General features: G+C 40.9%; 1 protein-coding gene across 1 annotated transcript in view; it reads right to left on the reverse strand.

Annotated features, from left to right (window-relative positions):
• ZNF268 (zinc finger protein 268) overlaps nt 1-25,060 on the reverse strand; it is a 115,677-nt gene that overhangs the window by 89,379 nt on the left and 1,238 nt on the right. The window contains 1 exon segment of the mRNA XM_037816802.1: nt 409-500. Coding sequence (XP_037672730.1) covers nt 409-441 — 33 coding nt within the window. The 5' untranslated portion in view covers nt 442-500.

The raw sequence follows: 25,060 nt of genomic DNA on the forward strand, positions 1-25,060 counted from the left end.
GTACGACAAAGAAAGGGGCTGTGGCATCCTCTTCGCTCGGCTCCTGTTGGCATCCTTTAGTCCTGACAGAAGACTTACACATGTTGTCTCCTGCTAAACCATCCTTGTCATCTGGGGGAGCCAAGCTTGCTGTGGGCATAACTCCTGCTGGGGATGACACCCAGGAGCGCCTTTTCAGAGCCCTGACGTTTCTTCACTTGCCTCCCGCCCACATTACTATTAAACCTAGGTTGTTTCTTTTGATTTAAGGAAACAGAACCACAAGTACAAATAAAGCAAAACAGTCCTAGTTCTTGAGGGAAAAGTCTAAGATACAAATTCCTGAGCTAAGGAATTTCAGAACTCAGGCAAAAAAAAAAAAGGATTCCCAGTTGGAAAACAAGAAGAAAAAAGGCAGCTCCCACTCACCTGAGACTGGGCAGTTAAAGGCCTAGCTTCCATACCCTCCGCTTTCTTGATGACACTTTCTTGAGTAAAGGGAGGCTCTAGAAACTGCAACCCTGCAGAAAAGAAAGAAACGTGAGGCAAGTTTGCTCTGACTGGGGTTCCCCAAATCGTAGGCCTAGAATCCCTCACATAGCAACTGGGTATAACCTAAACACCCACTACACAAAGCAGAACATAAGATATGTTCCATAACCAAATCTATTTTGTTTATGGAAATTCCCCAGGATCGGGAAGAAAAAGGCCACACAAATTGCTTTTTTTTTTTTTTTTTAATTTTTATTGGGATTGTTCAGATACCATATAATTATCCAAAGATCCAAAGTGTACAATCAGTTGCCCCTGGTACCCTCTTACAGCTGTGCATCCATCACCACACTTAATTTTTGTTCAAATTTTAGAAACTTTTCATTACTCCAGGCCAGAAATAAAGTGAAAGATGGGGGGAAAAAAAAAGGAATAGAAAAGGAAACTCGAATCCTCCCGTATCCCTAACCAACCCCCCTCAATTACTGACTTGCAGTGTTGGTATAGTACATTTGTTACTGTTTATGAAAGAATGTTGAAATACTACTAACTGTAGTATATAGTTTCCAATAGGTATATATTTCTTCCCTATATGTCCCTCTATTGTTAACTTCTAGTTGTACTGTCATACATTTGTTCTGGTTCATGAAAGAGTTTTCTAATATTTGTACAGTTAATCATGGACACTGCCCACCATAGGATTCAGTTTTATACATTCCCATCTTTTGATCTCCAACTTTCCTTCTGGTGACATATATGACTCTGAGCTTCCCCTTTCCACCTCATTCACACACCATTCGGCACTGTTAGCTATTCTCACATCTTGCTACCTACACCTCTGTTTATTCCAAACATTTAAGTTTGTCCTAGTTGAACATTCTGCTCATACTAAGCAACCACTCCCCATTCTTAAGCCTCGTCCTATATCTTGGTACCTTATATTTCATGTCTATGAGTTTACATATTATAATTAGTTCTTATCAGTGAGACCCTGCAATATTTGTCCATATATGTCTGGCTTATTTCACTCAGTATATTGCCCTTGAGGTTTTGACATCAACCCATTTTTTTAAGATGGTTTTGTTCACACCCCATACATTCCATCCTAAGTAAACAATTGATGGTTCTCTGTATGGTCACATATTTATGTGTTCACCACCTTCACCACTATCTATATAAGGCATCTACATTTCTTCCACAGGGCAGGAGGGAGCATCAAAGAGGTAGAGAGGGAAAAGAAGGAGGAAAAAAATGACAGCTAGGAAGGAGCAAAAAGGAAAAGTAATCTTAAATCAAAGTAGAATAAAGAATCAGACAATACCACCAATGTCAAGTGTCTAACATGCCTCCCCTATCCCCTCCTCTTCTCTGCATTTACCTTGGTATATCACCTTTGTTACATTAAAGGAAGCATAATACAATGATTGTTAGTTACGGTCTCTAGTTTACATTGATTGCATCCCTCCCCCAATGCCTCCCCATTTTTAACACCTTGCAAGGTTGACATTTTCTTGTTGCCCTCGTAAAAGAAGATATTTGTACATTTTATCACAATTGTTGAACACTAGATTTCACCAAGTTACACAGTCCCATTCTTTATCTTTCCTCCTTTTTTCTGGTGTCTGACATGCTCCCAGCCTTCCTCTCTCAACTGTATACATAGCTATCTTTGTTCAGTGTAGTTACATTGCTGTGCTACCATCTCCCAAAATTGTATTCTGAACCACACACTCCCATCTTCTATCACTCTGCATTGCTCCCTTTAGTAATTCCTGTAGGGCAGGTGTCTTGTTCACAGTCTCTCATTGTCTGTTTGTCAGAAAATATTTTGAGCTCTCCCTCATATTTGAAAGACAGCTTTGCTGGATATAGGATTCTTGGTTGGAGGTTTTTCTCTTTCAGTGTCTTAAATATATCACACCACTTCCTTCTTGCCTCCATGGTTTCTGCTGAGAGATCTGCACATAGTCTTATTAAGCTTCCTTTGTATGTGATGGATTGCTTTTCTCTTGCTGCTTTCAGGATTCTCTTTTGGTCTTTGACATTTGATAATCTGATTATTAAGTGTCTTGGCGTAGGCCTATTCCGATCTATTCTGTTTGGAATATGCTGAACTTCTTGGATCTGTAATTTTATGTCTTTCATAAGAGATGGGAACTTTTCATTGATTAGTTCCTCTATTATTGCCTCTACCCCTTTTCCCTTCTCTTTTCCTTCTGGGATACCAATGATATGTAGATTCTTGTATTTTCTTTCATCTTTAAGTTCCCAGAGATGTTGCTCATACTTTTTCATTCTTTTCTCCATCTGCTCCTTTGCGTGTAGGCTTTCAGGTGTTTTATTCTTCAGTTCCTGAGTGTTTTCTTCTGCCTCTTGAGATCTGCTGTTGTATGTTTCCATTGTGTCTTTCATCTCCTGTGTTGTGCCTTTCATTTCCTTAGATTCTACTAGTTGTTTTTTTGAACTTTCAATTTCTGCCGTATATATGCTCAGTGTTTTCTTTACAACCTCTATCTCTTTTGTGAAATATTCTCTAAAGTTTTTGAATTGATTTAGCATTAGTTGTTTAAATTCCTGTATCTCAGCTGAAGTGTACGTTTGTTCCTTTGACTGGGTCATAGCTTCATTTTTGTTAGTGTAGGTTGTAGTTTTCTGTTGTCTAAGCATCTGACCTCCTTGGCCACCCCAATCAGGTTTTCCCAGATGAGAACAGGTTCAGGTCACAGAAGGAGGAAATATTCAGTATCTGGTTCCCCTGATGGTTTTTCTTAGAGGATTAATAACACCTGTGCTTTTCTGTTTGGCAGGTGCAGTCTGTCACTGCCTGTGTAAGGGGGTGTGGCCTGTGGCTCTCCTCCCCCAGGCTTTGGGGTCTGGTTTCGGAAAGCCGGGAGGTAAAGCTGGGCCCCTCCCTTTCCTTTGGGAAGCTATGCCCCCTCCAAAGAGGTCACTGCCTATCAGGAAGTTCTCTGTTTCTTTGACTCTGCTGATCAAAATATTTTGATTTTAAAATAGCTGAGTCTGTCTTTACTGCAAAGCGCTGCAGGCTGAAAGCGGCTGCAGTTTTCTCCACAGAAAGCAAAAGGGACAGAAAAGCTCCCAGGTTCACCCGTCAGCCTCTGGGCTTCTCGTCCTGAGACAGATATGTCCCCCGACTCTCTCAAGGTCAGTTGTCCCCAAAAGCCTCTGTCTGCTCGTTGAGGATTCACTGTCTGTATTTAGCAGTTAACATTGAAACCCCAGTTGGAGCTGGGCTGAGAGAGTGCTGCTCTCTGGCACCGCGTGGCTTCTGTGACGGAGGGGCTCTCGGCTCTCGGCTCTCAGTGCGGGTCCGCAGTTTTACTTACAGATTTTATGCTGTGATCTCGGGCATTCCTCCCAATTCAGGTTGGTGGATGATGAGTGGGCAATCACATTTGTCTCCCCACAGTTATTCCTGGTTATTTACTAGCTTTTTGGTCATTTATGAATTGTTCTCGGGGGGACTAACAGTTTTCCACTTCTCTCTATGCCGCCATGTTTTCTCCCCAACCACAAATTGCCTTTTTATCTTCCTTTGTTCTCTGGGGTTCCATGCTAAATTTCATTTGGAAACAAATGGTTCTACCACTAAAAATCCCACCCCCCAATTTTAGGAGGGGGACAAACCCTGACCTCATCTAACATCCTCATTTTACATACAAAATAAATGTTCAGTGAGGTGAGGCTATCCCTAAACCACATCTGGTTTTACCTATAAACCTGGAATAGGATTAGAGACCCACCTCAGTCATGACTTTCCGAAGCCCTGGATGAAGACACTGTAAGGAAGTGTCTTCACTCTCACAATCAGTGCGGCCTGATTGGGAGCCGCCGTCCTCTGCCGGGGTTCTGCCTCCGGGCCCATCGGCACCTGTCCAGGGTGCTGCCCCCACTACATACAGGGGCCACATCATATGAGGACCCACAAGGGAGCCTCTCTCAGGGCTCAGCACCGAGAAAGCCTGTGCTTCCTGGAAACGGGATAGATTTTAATCGAGTGGTCCTTACGGATCTTACAATTGGGCACATTTCCCTCGTTGCTTTTGCCATAGAGAAATTTTGGGTCAAATATACAGCTATAGCAATTGTATAGGAATATAAAGTAAATTCTCTCTGTCTCTGTGGTCTCTGTTCAAAGAATTTTTCCCCCCCAGGGGGCATTAGCAAGTCTTAGCATGGATTCCTATCGTGAAAAACACAGCTCTCCCTTTCCCCATCTCATGTCCCACTAACAACACTCATAGAAAACCAGTGTTAACTCTCATCTTCCTCTTCAAACACTGGAGGAATTCTCCACTAATGCTACTGTACCCCTACACTTCCCTGAATACCAGAAATTCCCCCAAAACTTGCTCATTCTGAGAATGATGGTCAGAAGCTCAGTGTATAAGACCTTTTAGGACCCACTTCTATACCAATGCCAGAGATTCCAGATTCACTCAGGGCTTTGCAGCATGTGGTGGCCACTTCCAAGTTACAGGAATTAGCTAAATATCTCACGAAAGGCCCCTGAGAGTTTTTCCCTAAAGTGGCTCATGGTTTTCTAGGGAGATCTGCTCTCTGAACTCCTTTTCATCATGCAAACCAGACATCTGGAGGGTTCGTGAAACAGGCCACTCCATGTTTGACAGCAAGTTTCTTTGGGTATAATATTCCCTGGCAAATTAGATGGTTTCTTCAATACAATTTTGGGCTTAAGTTAAGACACTTAATGTTCTTTTTGATTAAAAAAAAAAAAAATTGGCAGATGAGAAAGGAGATAATTAAAAGACTTAGTGAGAGAAGATGCTTTTGTAATGCTGCCTTAGGAAATACAAGGATTTAATTCCTACTGATCATGGAGGAGGACGTTAAGTAGTCTATAAATCTCCATTACCTAACAGAACACCAGGCAGAGACTGGACATTCCAAAAATTTTTAATACATTTATATTAGTAGACCAAAATGACACAAAAATGGGAAAAGATTTATGGTCCTTCTACAGTTCCATGAAACCCCAACTCTAAAATGAGCAGAAGTATGAAATGTTCCGATGGAGTTCCTGTGAAGATTTCAATGTGAATGAATCTTTATCTACTTCTTTCTATTAAATTCCCTAAATACATATAGAGAATGAAAAACAGAAGTACAACTATAATGAAACTAGGACATGTCCAAAACATCAAACCAGACAATGAGTGGATACTCAAGACGATAAACATGTCCCAAATTAAAGGATAACACAACAGTGAGACACCTCTTTTTCTCTTGCTCACACACACACTCTCACACATGCACAAACACACAATCTCTGCCGATACTGAACATGGAATAGATCTCTCAGAGTAGCAGTCCTGAAGGGCCCCCAAACGCCCTATTTAGAAAAGTACTGGGAAGGCAGTGGGCCACAGATCACGACACCATCTTGTCTAGAGTGAATTTTGAAACTGCACAATAACTGGGCCTAAAAGGGAAGCCATATGGCCAAGTCTCTTTCTCTTCTCCTGCTTTACTTTCTAAATGGGAGGGGGAACCCAGAGGGCAGGCCAGCTGGCAGAAAGTCATGGTATGCTGGATCAGAGCTATAGATCCCAGAAAAAACATGTTCTTAAACTTAATCCATTCCTGCGGGTGTGAACCCTTGTCATAGAACCTCTTGATGAGGTTTCTTCAGCTAAGGTGGGGCCCAGCTGAATCAGGAGGGACCTTACTCCTGTTACTGAAGGCCTTACCGGGAAGGCCACAGAGAGAAACACAAGGGAGCAGCCAGAAGCTAGAAGTCAGCGGAACTGAGACAAGAGAGGCTCCCACGGGCACTGCCAAATGACAGAAAAGCCAAGGACCAAGGGTCAGCAGCAGCCAGCCCCAGAATGTCAGTCTTCTGGGAGAAAGTATCACCTTGATGATACCTTGATTTTGGACTTCTCCTAGCCTCAAATAATAAATAAATTCCCATTATTTAAGCCAACCCACTGTATGCTATTTGCTTCAGCAACCCGAAGACTAAAACACATGGTGTTCTGGTTTGCTAAAGGTGCCGTTATGCAAAATACCAGAAAGAGACTGGCTCTTATAAAGCGGATTTACTAGGTTACAAATTTACAGTTCTAAGGCCATAAAAAATGTCCAAACTAAGGCATCAACAAGAGGATACCTTCACTGAAGAAAGGCCAATGGCATCTGGAACACCTCTGTCAGCTGGGAAGCCATGTGGCTGGTGTCTGCTGGTCCTTTGCTCCCAGGTTCTGGTTTCAAAATGGCTTTCTCCAAAAGGTTCCAAAATGTCTCTGGACTTCTGTCTCTCTTAGCTTCTCTCTTGCAGGTCCTGTGCATCCTTGCTTGTTCTCCCAGAGTGTTTCTCTCTAAGCATCTGGGGGGTCTTCTCTTAGCTTCTCTGGGACAAACTCTGGGCTTCATCTCTTAGAGTCTCCAAACATCTTTCTGTCTGCATCTCCAAGCATCTGGGTCTGTGTCAACTCTTAGCTTCTCCAGAGGGCAAACTCTGGATTATATATCTTAGCTTCTCTCCAAAATGTCTCTCAGCTTTTGAGCTCCCTCTCTCTGTGAACTCTCCTAAAGGACTCCAATAAACTAATCAAGACCCACCCCTGAATGGGTGGGGTCACATCTCCATGGAAATAATCTAATCAAAAGATCCCACCCACAGAAGGTCTGCCCCCAAACAACTGCATTAAAAGAATATGGCTTGGGGAGGAGCTAAGATGGAGGCATAGAGAGGAGTGGAAGACTGTTAGTTCCCCCTGGAACAATTCATAAATGACCAAAAAGTAGTAAATAATCTGGAATAACTTCAGGAAGACAAACGTGACTGTCCACTCATCATCCACCAACCTGAATTGGGAGGAATGCCCGAGATCGCAGCATAAAATCTGTAAGTAAAAACTGTGGACCCGCATTGAGAGCCAAGAGCCGAGAGCCCCTCCCTCACAGAAGCCTCGCGGTGCTAGAGAGCAGCACTCTCCAAACAAGCTAGTGTACCTCAGCCCAGCCACAACTGGGGTTTTAATATTAACTGCTCAATACAGACAGCGAATCCTCAACAAGCAGACAGAGGCTTTTGGTGACAACTGACCTTGGGAGAGTCACGGGACATATCAGAGGATCAGGTGCTATCTCTGGCTGATGGGTGAATCTGGGAGCTTTCTGTCCCTTTCCCTCTCTGTAGAGAAAGCCTCAGCCATTTTCACCCCGCAGCGCTTTGCAGTAAAGAAAGCCTCAGCCATTTTAAAATCGCAGTACTTTGACCAGCTGGGTCAGAGAAACAAAGAACTTATTGATATGAAGATGACCTCTCTGGAGGGGGCATAGCATCCCAAGAGGAAAGGAAGGGGCCCAGCTCTACTGCCCACCTTTCCGGAATCAGACCCCAAAGTCTGGGGGAGGAGAGCCACGGGCCACACCCCCTTACACCAGCCAGTGACAGGCTGACAGGTGCACCTGCCAGGCAGAAAAGCACAGGTGTGTCAATTCTTTAAGAAAAACCATGAGGGAAACCGGATACTGAGTATTTCCTCCTTCTGAGACCTGAGCCTGTTCTCGTCTGGGAAAACCTGATTGGGGTGGCCTAGGAGGTCAGATGCCTAGACAACAGAAAACTACAACCTACACTGAGAAAAATGAAGTTATGGCCCAGTCAAAGGAACAAACATACACTCCAACTGAGATATAGGAATTTAAACAACTAATGCTAAATCAATTCAAAAAGTTTAGAGAAGATTTGGCAAAAGAGATAAAGACTATAAAGAAAACACTGGGCATACATAAGGCAGAAATCGAAAGTTCAATAAAACAACTAGCAGAATCTACAGAAATGAAAGGCACAACACAACAGACGAAAGACACAATGGAAACATACAACAGCAGATCTCAAGAGGCAGAAGAAAACCTCAGGAACTGGAGAACTAAACACCTAAAAGCCTACATGCAAAGGAGCAGATGGAGAAAAGAACGAAAAACATATGAGCAACATCTCTGGGAACTTAAGGACGAAACAAAGTACAAGAATGCATGTATCATTGGTGTCCCAGAAGGAGAAGAGAAGGGAAAAGGGGCAGAGGCAATAATAGAGGAACTAATCAATGAAAAGTTCCCATCTCTTATGAAAGACATAAAATTACAGATTCAAGAAGCACAGCGTACTCCAAACAGAAGAGATCGGAATAGGCCTACGCCAAGACATTTAATAATCAGATTATCAAACGTCAAAGACAATGAGAGAATCCTGAAAGCAGCAAGAGAAAAGCAATCCATCACAAATACAGGAAGCTTAATAAGACTATGTGCGGATCTCTCAGCAGAAACCATGGAGGCAAGAGGGAAGTGGTGTGATATGTTTAAGATACTGAAAGAGAAAAACCGCCAACCAAGAATCCTATATCCAGCAAAGCTGTCCTTCAAGTATGAGGGAGAGCTCAAAATATTTTCTGACAAACAGACAATGAGAGACTTTGTGAACAAGACACCCGCCCTACAGAAATACTAAAGGGAGCACTACAGAGTGATAGGAGAAGACAGGAGTGCGTGGTTTGGAACACAATTTTGGGAGATGGTAGCACAGCAATGTAAGTACACTGAACAAAGATAACTATGAATATGGTTGAGAGAGGAAGGTTGGGAGCATGTGAGACACCACAAGAAAGGAGGAAAGATAAAGACTGGGACTGTGTAACTCGGTGAAATCTCGAGTGTTCAACAATTGTGATAAAATGTACAAATATGTTCTTTCACGAGAGAGAACAAGCAAATGTCAACCTTGCGAGGTGTTAAAAATGAGGAGGCATTGGGGGAGGGATGCAATCAACATAAACTAGAGACTGTAACTAACAGAATCATTGTATTATGCTTCCTTTAATGTAACAAAGGTGATATACCAAGGTAAATGCAGATAAGAGGGGGGATAGGGGAAGCATGTTAGACACTTGACATTGGTGTCTGACTCTTTACTTTGATTTAAGGTTATCTTTCCTTTTGCTGCTTCTTTGCTGTCATTTTTTTTTCCTCTTTCTTTTTTCTTTTTCTTTTGCCTCTCTACCTTCGACTCTCCCTCCTGCCTTGTGAAAGAAATGTAGATGCCCTTATATAGATCCTGGTGAAGGTGGTAAATACATAAATATGTGACCATACAGAGAACCATCGATTGTTTACTTAGGATGGAATGTACGACAACGTGAACAAAACCATCTAAAAAAAAAAATGGGTTGATGAAGAAACCTTGAGGGCAATATACTGAGTGAAATAAAGCCAGACACATAAGGACAAATATTGCAGGGTTTCACTGATAGGAACTAATTATAATATGTAAACTCATAGACATGAAATATAAGGTACCAAGATATAAGACAAGGCTAAAGAATGGGGAGCAGTTCCTTAGTATGAGCAGAATGCTCCACTAGGATGAACTTAATGTTTGGAAATGAACAAAGGTGTCAGTAGCAAGATGTCAGAATAAATAACAGTGCTGAATGGTGTGTGAATGAGGTGGAAAGGGGAAACTCAGAGTCATATGTCACCAGAAGGAAAACTGGAGATCAAAAGATGGGAATGTATAAAACTGAATCCTATGGTGGGCAATGTCCATGATTAACTGTACAAATATTAGAAATCTCTTCCATGAACCAGAACAAATGTATAATACAATTAGAAGTTAATAATAGAGGGACATATAGGGAAAAAATATATACTTATTGCAAACTATATACTACAGTTAGTAGTATTTCAACATTCTTTCATAAACAGTAACAAATGTACTATACCAACACTACGAGTCAGTAATTGAGGGGGGTTTGTTAGGGATACGGGAGGATTCGAGTTTCCTTTTCTTTTCTTTGTTTTTCTTTTTTTGTCTTTTGCTTTATTTCTTGTCTGGAGTAATGAAAAGGTTCTAAAAATTGAACAAAGATTAAGTGTGGTGATGGATGCACAGCTGTATGAGGGTACCAGGGGCAACTGATTGTACACTTTAAATCTTTGGATAATTGTATGGTGTGTGAACAATCTCAATAAAAATTAAAAAAAAAAGAACATGGCTTTTCTGGGGGACATAAAAGATTCAAACTGGCAGACAAGCTAATGGCAAACTCTCACAAGAAGTCTCATCCCTACTCCTGGGAGAAATTAGAATGAGAGAAATTCGAGCGAAAACTTTTGCGTCCATTAGCATTTGAACACTGTGACTCCTCCAATAATGAAGAAAAAGTCACTTGCTCCCCAAACTCACTTGAAATACCATCCTTTCTTCTCCCCATCATAGCCAAACTTCTTGAAGCAGCTGTCTTTACTCTGTCTCCACACCTCATTTCCCCCAGCTGTCTCCCGCTAGTGTACATCCGAAAACTGCTTCCATCAAAGTCACAAAACCATGAACAAAACCATGATGTATAATTGTCTGTTTTCATCTTAGCTGACAGTCTAAGTAATTCATATCATTAATCAATTCCTGCTTCAAGTACGTTCTTCTTCGGGCTCTGCAGCGTTCCACTCTCCTGATTTAACCTCTGCTCTTCTGGCTCCCCACTTGCAGGCTCCTGTTTCTCAGCCCGTCTCTCGCATGCTCAGATTCCTTGGGGTTAGGTCCGAAGCAAGCTCTTGGCGTGGCTGCACCAGCTATAGGATGGTGATGATGCCAAGTCTTTATCCACAGGCCAAACTTCCACTCTAGATCCACACGTCAGTCTGCCTAATGGATAGACCAACCTTTTAAGTTTGTGGATCCCTTGAATTCCACGTACCCTAAATTAATCTGTGTCTCTCCCCACAAAGTTCACCTGACAGTGAATGGGGCCACCTACTCACAGTGGCCTGAGCCAGAAAACATTAACCTTCAATCACCAAATCCAAACATGATGGGGCTTTATCCTACACTGCTCTCAAATCCATTCCCTCTTCCACGGTCCCCGCACAGGCCCCCGTGTGCTGCCTCCGAGAGCAACGTAGCACCGCTTCCTTCCAACCCCCCACAGCCTGGCAGACCCAAAGCAAATCCTAAAATGTGACTAGGAATGACTTGCAGGACAAAACCACTACTGTTTACTGCTTTCTCATTCCTCTTTACTCTCATCCTCCTTTTCTGCCCTGCAGTCAATACTAAATTATTTTCAGTTTCTTGAGCCCTCCCTGCTCTGGCACACCCCTCTCGGTCTTCATACATTCTATACCTTCTGCCTGGGATTGGATCTTTCTTGCTTCTCTTCCTCGTCCTTTTAAAACTGTAAGCTGTGCTGTCAAAGACAGCTGAATTTGTTCACAAACCTTTTGGTAATTAATCCACTAGAATTCCAGATAGCCTCACTTGTATTTACCAGGCATACCTTGTTTTAGTGTGCTTCACTTTACAGTGCTTCACAAATACTGCATTCTTTTTTACAAATTGCAGGTTTGTGGCAACCCTGCATCAAGCAAGTATATTGGTGCCATTTTTCCAACAATACGTGCTCACTTTGGATCCCTGTGTCATATTTTAATTAAGATATGTTTATTGCTTTTTAGACATAATGCTATTGTACACTAAAGAGACTGCAGTATAGTTTAAACATAACTTCTATATGCACTGGGAAACCAAAAAATCTGTGACTCGCTTTATTGCAATATTTGCTTTATTGTGGTGATCTGGAACTGAACCCACAAAATCTCCGAGGTATGTCTCCATACTGTGTAACTTCTCTTCTTAGGCAGACACAGATGGAGAGAGAAACAGTTTTCATTGCCTGCCATGTAAACAGGACTCAGGTAAGAGTAGAGGGGTTAGTAAAAAACTGGGATGCTTGCAAATATATAGAATACTAGGACTGTCCCTAGAAATTGTAATTAAGTAGGTTACGGCTGGGGCACAATAATTTATATTTTTAATATACAATTCAGATGGTTTTATTCACAGAAGCATGGGAAAGCTTGGTTTACAGTATTTCTAGTTAAGTACCTATGTATTTGTAAGGATGTTTTTAACTGCCAAGCAATAGAAAACCCAACACAGCTTTAAACCACAAGGAACAGGTAAGTTCACATATCTAGAGGTTCAGGGCTGGGAGTGGGGTTCGGAACAAACTTAGTCTTGTAGTTCTCTCAGTTCCTCCGAGAGCTGCTATATCTGCTCCATCCCCAGACTCAGCAGGAGGGTGGCTGCGGCACTGCCAGGCCTTGTCATCCAAGTACCACAACATTCAGAGTCAGAGAGAACACTAGTGCCTCAGTGGTGTGTGCAGGAATCTGGAGACAACCCTGAACAGTGACTAGGGATGGGGAGGGGGTGTGCCAACTGGCTTAAACTGTTAGGACCCACCCGTATGGGTGGACGTGGGAACAGGTTTCCTTTGTGGCAGATGGGCTCTGCGGGGGGCGAAGAGGACACTACATGGAAATTGGGGAAATTCTGGGTAGGAGAAAACAATGATGCTGTGTTGGCAACCAACATCATATGCAGGCCCCCCAAAAATGCAGGCTTTATGTATACATATTTCCATGCAAGAGGCAAGAAGAAAGTCAGAAAAAGATCCCTGAGGGCCTGCAAGACACACATTCGATCATACACAAAGAAACTTGCATGCACTCACCAGCAAAGCTAAGTTTTGAAAGTTAGGTAAAGCAGAAATTCACATATAGTGAGAGCTGGAAGGAAGCAGGGATCATTCCAGAAATACATCCTGTACTGATGCAGGAGGGTGCCAGGCCCAGAGCACAGAAGACTTTCACTCAAGATGACCTGCTTTTAACAGCTCTGGTTCTAGAACTCACGTCTCCTGATTCTTACACCGGGCCCTTTCCCAGCACATTCTGCATTTCATAAGGAAATGTAAAGGCAATTCTTCCCAACAATCTATCCCTCTACAGCGCTCTCCCTCTCCAAGCCCCCAAGCAGGGCTCCAGTTTAGAGTTTTACTGCTCTACCTCCAAATCTGTCCAGTGTCTATTTCTCTCCATCCCTACTGCTTCCACCCTGGCAGGCCACCATCACCATCATCACTTACCTGGAATACTATTAACAGCTACTCGATGTCCCTTGCTTCTTTCTTACCAGCCCCTCTGCAGTCCAGTTTCCAGACTGTAGACAGAATGTTCTAAATACACATCAACTTTATAATGTCATTTACTGACTGAGAGCCTCCTAGCAGCTGTGCAGTGTTCTCAATGAACTGAGTTAGTTTTTCATATAAGGTGCAAAGTATACATCTAAGTTGTTTTTTTGTGGGGTTTTTTTGCAGCGTAATTTGTTGAAAAGGTTGTCCTTTCACTATCGCATTGCCTTTGCACCGTGTCAAAAATCAGTTGCACAAGCTGAGGTTACAATGGCTGAGAGATCCCGAGAGGCTCTCCTGGAGGTTTCTCTTATGCAATCTCCAGTTACACATCCCAAATGGCCACAGCATGCCATGCCCTTACCAAAAGTAGTCCCCAAATACCTAGTCCCTACCTGAGACTCTATAAAAGATGCACTCACTAAGCTTTATCTCTCAGAAACTTAAATCCACCAGAGTGTTCCTATGCCAGACAAGTTCTAAAACCCAGAGGCAACAGCCTCTTTAAGAACAACAATCAGAGGCGGGGCAAGATGGCAGACTGGTGAGCTGTATGTTTTAGTTACTCCTCCAGGAAAGTAGGTAAAAAGCCAGGAACTGCGTGGACTGGACACCACAGAGCAATCTGTCTTTGGGCATACTTCATACAACACTCATGAAAACGTGGAACTGCTGAGATCAGCGAAATCTGTAAGTTTTTGCGGCCAGGGGACCCGCGCCCCTCCCTGCCAGGCTCAGTCCCGGGGGAGGAGGGGCTGTCAGCTCCAGGAAGGAGAAGGGAGAATTGCAGTGGCTGCTCTCATCGGAAACTCATTCTACTGATTCAAACTCCAACCATAGATAGACTGAGGCCAGACACCAGAGACTCTGAGAGCAGCCAGCCCAGCAGAGAGGAGACGGGCATAGAAGGAAAACAACACGAGAAGCTCCAAAGTAAAAGCAGAGGATTTTTGGAGTTCTGGTGAACACAGAAAGGGGAAGGGCGGAGATCAGGCCTTGAGGCGCATATGCAAATCCCGAAGCAAGGCTGATCTCTCTGCCCAGGGCACCTTTCCTTAATGGCCCTGGTTGCTTTGTCTATTAGCATTTCAATAACCCATTAGATCTCTGAGGAGGGCCGTTTTTTTTTTTTTTTTTTTTTTAAATCCTTTTTGCTTTTTCTAAAACAATTACTCTAAGAAGCTCAATACAGAAAGCTTCAAAGAATTGAAATTTGGGCACGTCAAGTCAAGAGTCAAGAGCAGAAATAAGAGAGCTCTGAGACAAAAGGCAATAATCCAGTGGCTGAGAAAATTCACTAAACAACACAACTTCCCAAGAAAAGGGGGGTGTCCGCTCACAGCCACCATCCTGGTGGACAGGAAACACTCCTGCCCATCGCCAGCCCCATAGCCCAGAGCTGCCCCAGACAACCCAGTGTGACGGAAGTGCTTCAAATAACAGGCACACACCACAAAACTGGGCGTGGACATTAGCCTTCCCTGCAACCTCAGCTGAATGTCCCAGAGCTGGGAAGGGGGAGCAGTGTGAATTAACAGAGCCCCATTCAGCCATCATTTGAGCAGACTGGGAGCCTCCCAACACAGCCCAGCAGCCCAGAACTGCCCTGGGGGGACGGCACTCACCTGTGACATAGCACAGTCATCCCTCAACAGAGGACCCGGGGTGCACAGCCTGGAAGAGGGGCCCACTTGCAAGTCTCAGGAGCCATACGCCAATACCAAAGACTTGTGGGTCAGTGGCAGAGACAAACTGTGGCAGGACTGAACTGAAGGATTAGACTATTGCAGTAGCTTTAAAACTCTAGGATCATCAGGGAGATTTGATTGTTAGGGCCACCCCCCCTCCCCGACTGCCCAGAAACACGCCCCACATACAGGGCAGGCAACACCAACTACACACGCAAGCTTGGGACACCAATTGGGCCCCACAAGACTCACTCCCCCACTCACCAAAAAGGCTAAGCAGGGGAGATCTGGCTTGTGGAGAACAGGTGGCTCGTGGACGCCACCTGCTGGTTAGTTAGAGAAAGTGTACTCCACGAAGCTGTAGATCTGATAAATTAGAGATAAGGACTTCAACTGGTCTACAAACCCTAAAAGAACCCTATCAAGGACAGCAAATGCCACGAGGCCAAAAACAACAGAAAATTATAAAGCATATGAAAAAACCAGACGATATGGATAACCCAAGCCCAAGCACCCAAATCAAAAGACCAGAAGAGACACACCTAGAGCAGCTACTCAAAGAACTAAAGATGAACAATGAGACCCTAGTACGGGATATGAAGGAAATCAAGAAGACCCTAGAAGAGCATAAAGAAGACATTGCAAGACTAAATAAAAAAATGGATGATCTTATGGAAATTAAAGAAACTGTTGACCAAATTAAAAAGATTCTGGACACTCATAGTACAAGACTAGAGGAAGTTGAACAACGAATCAGTGACCTGGAAGATGACAGAATGGAAAATGAAAGCATAAAAGAAAGAATGGGGAAAAAAATTGAAAAACTCGAAATGGACCTCAGGGATATGATAGATAATATGAAGCGTCCGAATATAAGACTCATTGGTGTCCCAGAAGGGGAAGAAAAGGGTAAAGGTCTAGGAAGAGTATTCAAAGAAATTGTTGGGGAAAACTTCCCAAATCTTCTAAACAACATAAATACACAAATCATAAATGCTCAGCGAACTCCAAATAGAATAAATCCAAAAAAACCCACTCCGAGACATATACTGATCACACTGTCAAACATAGAAGAGAAGGAGCAAGTTCTGAAAGCAGCAAGAGAAAAGCAATTCACCACATACAAAGGAAACAGCATAAGACTAAGTAGTGACTACTCAGCAGCCACCATGGAGGCGAGAAGGCAATGGCACGATATATTTAAAATTCTGAGAGAGAGGAATTTCCAGCCAAGAATACTTTATCCAGCAAAGCTCTCCTTCAAATTTGAGGGAGAGCTTAAATTTTTCACAGACAAAGAAATGCTGAGAGAATTTGCTAACAAGAGACCTGCCCTACTGGAGATACTAAAGGGAGCCCTACAGACAGAGAAACAAAGACAGGACAGAGAGACTTGGAGAAAGGTTCAGTACTAAAGAGATTCGGTATGGGTACAATAAAGGATATTAATAGAGAGAGGGAAAAATATGGCAAACATAATCCAAAGGATAAGATGGCCGATTCAAGAAATGCCTTCACGGTTTTAACGTTGAATGTAAATGGATTAAACTCCCCAATTAAAAGATATAGATTCGCAGAATGGATCAAAAAAAATGAACCATCAATATGTTGCATACAAGAGACTCATCTTAGACACAGGGACACAAAGAAATTGAAAGTGAAAGGATGGAAAAAAATATTTCATGCAAGCTACAGCCAAAAGAAAGCAGGTGTAGCAATATTAATCTCTGATAAAATAGACTTCAAATGCAGGGATGTTTTGAGAGACAAAGAAGGCCACTACATACTAATAAAAGGGGCAATTCAGCAAGAAGAAATAACAATCGTAAATGTCTATGCACCCAATCAAGGTGCCACAAAATACATGAGAGAAACATTGGCAAAACTAAAGGAAGCAATTGATGTTTCCACAATAATTGTGGGAGACTTCAACACATCACTCTCTCCTATAGATAGATCAACCAGACAGAAGACCAATAAGGAAATTGAAAACCTAAACAATCTGATAAATGAATTAGATTTAACAGACATATACAGGACATTACATCCCAAATCACCAGGATACACATACTTTTCTAGTGCTCACGGAACTTTCTCCAGAATAGATCATATGCTGGGACATAAAACAAGCCTCAATAAATTTAAAAAGATTGAAATTATTCAAAGCACATTCTCTGACCACAATGGAATACAATTAGAAGTCAATAACCATCAGAGACTTAGAAAATTCACAAATACCTGGAGGTTAAACAACACACTCCTAAACAATCAGTGGGTTAAAGAAGAAATAGCAAGAGAAATTGCTAAATATATAGAGACGAATGAAAATGAGAACACAACATACCAAAACCTATGGGATGCAGCAAAAGCAGTGCTAAGGGGGAAATTTATAGCACTAAACGCATATATTAAAAAGGAAGAAAGAGCCAAAATCAAAGAACTAATGGATCAACTGAAGAAGCTAGAAAATGAACAGCAAACCAATCCTAAACCAAGTAGAAGAAAAGAAATAACAAGGATTAAAGCAGAAATAAATGACATAGAGAACAAAAAAACAATAGAAAGGATAAATATCACCAAAAGTTGGTTCTTTGAGAAGATCAACAAGATTGACAAGCCCCTAGCTAGACTGACAAAATCAAAAAGAGAGAAGACCCATATAAACAAAATAATGAATGAAAAAGGTGACATAACTGCAGATCCTGAAGAAATTAAAAAAATTATAAGAGGATATTATGAACAACTGTATGGCAACAAACTGGATAATGTAGAAGAAATGGACAATTTCCTGGAAACATATGAACAACCTAGACTGACCAGAGAAGAAATAGAAGACCTCAACCAACCCATCACAAGCAAAGAGATCCAATCAGTCATCAAAAATCTTCCCACAAATAAATGCCCAGGGCCAGATGGCTTCACAGGGGAATTCTACCAAACTTTCCAGAAAGAACTGACACCAATCTTACTCAAACTCTTTCAAAACATTGAAAAAAATGGAACACTACCTAACTCATTTTATGAAGCTAACATCAATCTAATACCAAAACCAGGCAAAGATGCTACAAAAAAGGAAAACTACCGGCCAATCTCCCTAATGAATATAGATGCAAAAATCCTCAACAAAATACTTGCAAATCGAATCCAAAGACACATTAAAAAAATCATACACCATGACCAAGTGGGGTTCATTCCAGGCATGCAAGGATGGTTCAACATCAGAAAAACAATCAATGTATTACAACACATTAAAAACTCGAAAGGGAAAAATCAATTGATCATCTCAATAGATGCTGAAAAAGCATTTGACAAAATCCAACATCCCTTTTTGATAAAAACACTTCAAAAGGTAGGAATTGAAGGAAACTTCCTCAACATGATAAAGAGCATATATGAAAAACCCACAGCCAGCATAGTACTCAATGGTGAGAGACTGAAAGCCTTCCCTCTAAGATCAGGAACAAGACAAGGATGCCCGCTGTCACCACTGTTATTCAACATTGTGCTGGAAGTGCTAGCCAGGGCAATCCGGCAAGACAAAGAAATAAAAGGCATCCAAATTGGAAAAGAAGTAAAACTGTCATTGTTTGCAGATGATATGATCTTATATCTAGAAAACCCTGAGAAATCAACGATACACCTACTAGAGCTAATAAACAAATTTAGCAAAGTAGCGGGATACAAGATTAATGCACATAAGTCAGTAATGTTTCTATATGCTAGAAATGAACAAACTGAAGAGACACTCAAGAAAAAGATACCATTTTCAATAGCAACTAAAAAAATCAAGTACCTAGGAATCAACTTAACCAAAGATGTAAAAGACCTATACAAAGAAAACTACATAACTCTACTAAAAGAAATAGAAGGGGACCTTAAAAGATGGAAAAATATTCCATGTTCCTGGATAGGAAGGCTAAATGTCATTAAGATGTCAATTCTACCCAAACTCATCTACAGATTCAATGCAATCCCAATCAAAATTCCAACAACCTACTTTGCAGACTTGGAAAAGCTAGTTATCAAATTTATTTGGAAAGGGAAGATGCCTCGAATTGCTAAAGACACTCTAAAAAAGAAAAACGAAGTGGGAGGACTTACACTCCCTGACTTTGAAGCTTATTATAAAGCCACAGTTGCCAAGACAGCATGGTACTGGCACAAAGATAGACATATAGATCAATGGAATCGAATTGAGAATTCAGAGATAGACCCTCAGATCTATGGCCGACTGATCTTTGATAAGGCCCCCAAAGTCACCGAACTGAGCCATAATGGTCTTTTCAACAAATGGGGCTGGGAGAGTTGGATATCCATATCCAAAAGAATGAAAGAGGACCCCTACCTCACCCCCTACACAAAAATTAACTCAAAATGGACCAAAGATCTCAATATAAAAGAAAGTACCATAAAACTCCTAGAAGATAATGTAGGAAAACATCTTCAAGACCTTGTATTAGGAGGCCACTTCCTAGACTTTACACCCAAAGCACAAGCAACAAAAGAGAAAATAGATAAATGGGAACTCCTCAAGCTTAGAAGTTTCTGCACCTCAAAGGAATTTCTCAAAAAGGTAAAGAGGCAGCCAACTCAATGGGAAAAAATTTTTGGAAACCATGTATCTGACAAAAGACTGATATCTTGCATATACAAAGAAATCCTACAACTCAATGACAATAGTACAGACAGCCCAATTATAAAATGGGCAAAAGATATGAAAAGACAGTTCTCTGAAGAGGAAATACAAATGACCAAGAAACACATGAAAAAATGTTCAGCTTCACTAGCTATTAGAGAGATGCAAATTAAGACCACAATGAGATACCATCTAACACCGGTTAGAATGGCTGCCATTAAACAAACAGGAAACTACAAATGCTGGAGGGGATGTGGAGAAATTGGAACTCTTATTCATTGTTGGTGGGACTGTATAATGGTTCAGCCACTCTGGAAGTCAGTCTGGCAGTTCCTTAGAAAACTAGATATAGAGCTACCATTCGATCCAGCGATTGCACTCCTCGGTATATACCCGGAAGATCGGAAAGCAGTGACACGAACAGATATCTGCACGCCAATGTTCATAGCAGCATTATTCACAATTGCCAAGAGATGGAAACAACCCAAATGTCCTTCAACAGATGAGTGGATAAATAAAATGTGGTATATACACACGATGGAATACTACGCGGCAGTAAGAAGGAACGATCTGGTGAAACATATGACAACATGGATGAACCTTGAAGACATAATGCTGAGCGAAATAAGCCAGGCACAAAAAGAGAAATATTATATGCTACCACTAATGTGAACTTTGAAAAATGTAAAACAAATGGTTTATAATGTAGAATGTAGGGGAACTAGCAGTAGAGAGCAATTAAGGAAGGGGGAACAATAATCCAGGAAGAACAGATAAGCTATTTAACGTTCTGGGGATGCCCAGAAATGACTATGGTCTGTTAATTTCTGATGGTTGTAGTAGGAACAAGTTCACTGAAATGTTGCTATATTATGTAACTTTCTTGGGGTAAAGTAGGAACATGTTGGAAGTTAAGCAGTTATCTTAGGTTAGTTGTCTTTTTCTTACTCCCTTGCTATGGTCTCTTTGAAATGCTCTTTTATTGTATGTTTGTTTTCTTTTTAGCTTTTTTTTTCATACAGGTGATTTGAAAAAAGAAGGGAAAGTTAAAAAAAAAAAAAAGAAAAAAAAAAAAAGAAAAAAGACAAACAAGGGAAAAAAAAAAAAAAAAAAAAAAAGTTTTGGTGCCCCCTTGAGGAGCCTGTGGAGAATGCAGGGGTATTCGCCTACCCCACCTCCATGGTTGCTAACATGACCACAGACATAGGGGACTGGTGGTTTGATGGGTTGAGCCCTCTACCATAAGTTTTACCCTTGGGAAGACGGTTGCTGCAAAGGAGAGGCTAGGCCTCCCTGTATTTGTGCCTAAGAGTCTCCTCCTGAATGCCTCTTTGTTGCTCAGATGTGGCCCTGTCTCTCTGGCTAAGCCAACTTGAAAGGTGAAATCACTGCCCTCCCCCCTACGTGGGATCAGACACCCAGGGAAGTGAATCTCCCTGGCAACGTGGAATATTACTCCCAGGGAGGAATGTAGACCTGGCACCGTGGGACGGAGAACATCTTCTTGACCAAAAGGGGGATGTGAAAGGAAATGAAATAAGCTTCAGTGGCAGAGAGATTCCAAAAGGAGCCGAGAGGTCACTCTGGTGGGCACTCTTATGCACACTTTAGACAACCCTTTTTAGGTTCTAAAGAATTGGGGTAGCTGGTGGTGGATACCTGAAACTATCAAACTACAACCCAGAACCCATGAATCTCGAAGACAGTTGTATAAAAATGTAGCTTATGAGGGGTGACAATGGGATTGGGAAAGCCATAAGGACCAAACACCACTTTGTCTAGTTTATGGATGGATGTGTAGAAAAGTAGGGGAAGGAAACAAACAGACAAAGGTACCCAGTGTTCTTTTTTACTTCAATTGCTCTTTTTCACTCTAATTATTATTCTTGTTATTTTTGTGTGTGTGCTAATGAAGGTGTCAGGGATTGATTTAGGTGATGAATGTACAACTATGTAATGGTACTGTAAACAATCGAAAGTACAATTTGTTTTGTATGACTGCGTGGTATGTGAATATATCTCAATAAAATGATGATTAAAAAAAAAAAAAAAAAAAAAAAAAAAAAAAAAAAAAAAAAAAAAAGAACAACAATCAGATATAGCCCCCTTCCCCATACTGTTGACACTCCCTTTCAGTATGGGACAAGTTAGGGTGCTCACTGCCTAGACACCCCTGAAGATGGAGAAAGAGGTTAAGTTAGAGGAAGGTGTAGCAACAAACAAGAAAAGTTTTAACAAAGATCTATGAATACTGAAACTTGATATAAATATATATATATTTTTAGATGCAGAGGTGATGGAATGGCTGGAAGGAGGTAAATGACATAGTGGAACTGTAGCCCCATAACATTCTTTGAAATTTGCTCTAGAGCTACTCGCTGAATTGTGCATTGAAAGTCTTCACCTTTCCGTATATACTCTATATTTCATAACAAGGAAAGAACTGAAACTGTGGAATTGTAACCCATAACAATTTTTGAAATAACCTACATAACTGCTTGTTACGCTGTACATCGAGAGTTAACACCTTTCTGTATGTATGTTATATTTTACAATAATGGAAATAGCAGAAGTTGTGGAACTGTGACCCATGATATTCTTTGAAATTTGCTAACTACATATTAAATTGTACTTTGATAGTTGTCACTGTTATACATATATGTTAAAGTTCATAAAAAATGCATTAAAAAATCAGTTGCATATATATGTGTAGGTTTATTTCTGGACTTTTTATTCTATTCTATTGATCTATTTGTCTATCTTTACAACAATAATAGGTTATTCCGATTACTGTAGCTTTGTAACACTTCTTGAAATCAGGTAGTGTTAGCCCTCTAACTTTTCTTTTATGCAGAGTGTTTTTTGGTTATTCTAGGTCTTTTATAGCTTGTTTTGTAAAGTAAGAAGGATGGAGGGCAGAGATGGTCTGCAAAAAGCCTCAAGTATCAGGAAGAAGGCTGTGGAAGTTACTATCTGAGGTACAACCAGTTCTCACAGCATGGCTCTGATCAAATCATTATAGTATACAGGTTTCAAGACCTTCTACATTCTGGGCCCTGATGACTTATCAACCTTAATTCCAGTGCTGGTTTGGATGTATTATGTCCCCCAGAAAATCCATATTCTTCAATGCACTCTTGTGGGGCAGATGGATTCGTCTGTTGATCGAGGTGGAAACATTTGATTAAATTACTTCCATGGAGATGTGGACCCCGTCCATTCAGGGTGGGTATTAATTAAATCACTGGAGTCCTATAAGAGAGCTCACAGACAGAAGGATCTTAGAGCAGCTGAGGGAGACTTTTGGAAAGACCCAGATGATCACTGACACTTAGAGATGCTTGGAGTGAAGACAGAAGCCCACAGACATTTTGGAGAAAGCCATTTTGAAATACAACCCAGGAGCAAAGGACCAGCAGATGCCAGCCATGTGCCTTCCCAGCTGACAGAGGCAATAAATGATCAGCAAAAAGGATCTAGCAGTCAGAACCCTGGGACCAACATAGATGGTAAAGAGATATATAAAGATACAAGAGGCAAGCATCACTCATATGTCAAAACTCAGCAAATGTTACTTAGGGTTTGTGCTTAAATTTACATAAACTTTATGTCAAAAGAAAACACTAAACAAATGTTACTTAAGGTTTGTACTTAAATTTACAAAAACTTTACATGAAAAGAAAACACTAAACAAATGACAAATTCTAGTTAATGATACATATGCATTGTGAAGTATTTAGGGGAAGCATACTGACGTCTACAATTTGCTTTGAAATGCATCAAAAAATAAGTTGGACTGATAGATGAGACAGGGATAGCTAGACACGTATTAAGCTTAGTATAGTAAAATGTTAATGGTAGCATCCGAATGGCTGGTATACAAGTATTCACCATAAATTTTAACTTAGTCCTAAGTTCAAAATTTTTCATAATAAAATGTTGGACAGTAAAGGTAAAGATCAGGCAGCAGAGAGCAGCTGTGCAGAAAGAGGCAAAAATGCTGCTGTTGGTGGAGGTGGCCTACCTACATCCAGTTCTCACCTTGCTTCACAGCCGGAAGATTTAGGAACCGCGGCTGACGTGAGACATGCTAGAAAGATTACTGCAGGCGAGCAAAACAGAGATATTACAAGAAACTTCTTTTTCCTTAAAATAAACAGTATAAAACTAAAATGTTACTTAAACTATATACTACTGATCCTTTGGTGCTTGAATTATTATTTGATGAAAACCAAGGAAACCTATCATTTCTAAGAGTATTTCTCCTTAAACAGAAAATTTTTCTAGTTAGACTGCAAATAAAAAGAATGAGCCACTTTTGTAATGTTTTTGAGAAGTACAAAGATACAAAGGGAAGAACAAAGTGTAGTTTTTTTTTAAAAAAAAGAATCCCAGAAAAGATTGTGTTGACAAATGAATTTAATCTATAAACAAATTTTAGAACCTATTCATCCTTTATTCTTATTTTATATCTCCCAGGAAGGTTCTGAAGTTTTCTTCATATAGTTCATGTATATTTCTAGTTATATTAACAATAGGTTTTTTTTGTTACTATGAAAGAATTTCTTTTACAAAAGATGTCCTAATTTGTGATTGAGAAAGGCTATCTGCCAGTTGTTTCTTTTTTAACCACTACTAAAAACACATTGATGGTACTTAAATCTCTTATAGTTCCTGGGGATACGTCTAGTCATAATTTTATCATCTGTTTTCCAGAAAGTATCACATATCTATTTAAATACTGTATTGCCCTAAGCAGAACTTCCAGAACAATGTTTATGTAAAATACTGATAAACTGGCATAAATATGTGCTGAGGGAAGAAATGAAAGAAATGAACAATTTTCAAGAAGCAGCAGAAGTATGTGGATTAACTGTCCAAGAGGATTTGAAAGAAGGAGGGAAAACTGCAATGAAACAGAATAGGAATAGATTAGTTAGACCACAAAGAAATGATAGCGTAGTGTTGAAGAGGTTTAAAAAGGGGTAGGAAGGAGCTGTACTACGTGGTCCCCGGTACAGTGAACTCCAGCTAACATCTCTAATTGAACTAAAATTTGTTTGACTGGCAATCTGGGTGACACCCTGCATTCCCTTTTACATTTTTTTTTTTTTTTAACAGCCTCCTTCTTCCATTAAACGATAGCTAAAGCCTAAAGCCTCCTTCTTCCATTAAACGATAGCTAAAGTTGAAATTCTTCACCTTCTTCCTACACCTTGGGTGGGATCTATGCAATC

Source organism: Choloepus didactylus, chromosome 23 (genome assembly GCF_015220235.1).
Source record: "Choloepus didactylus isolate mChoDid1 chromosome 23, mChoDid1.pri, whole genome shotgun sequence".
Classification (NCBI taxonomy): Eukaryota; Metazoa; Chordata; class Mammalia; order Pilosa; family Megalonychidae; genus Choloepus; species Choloepus didactylus.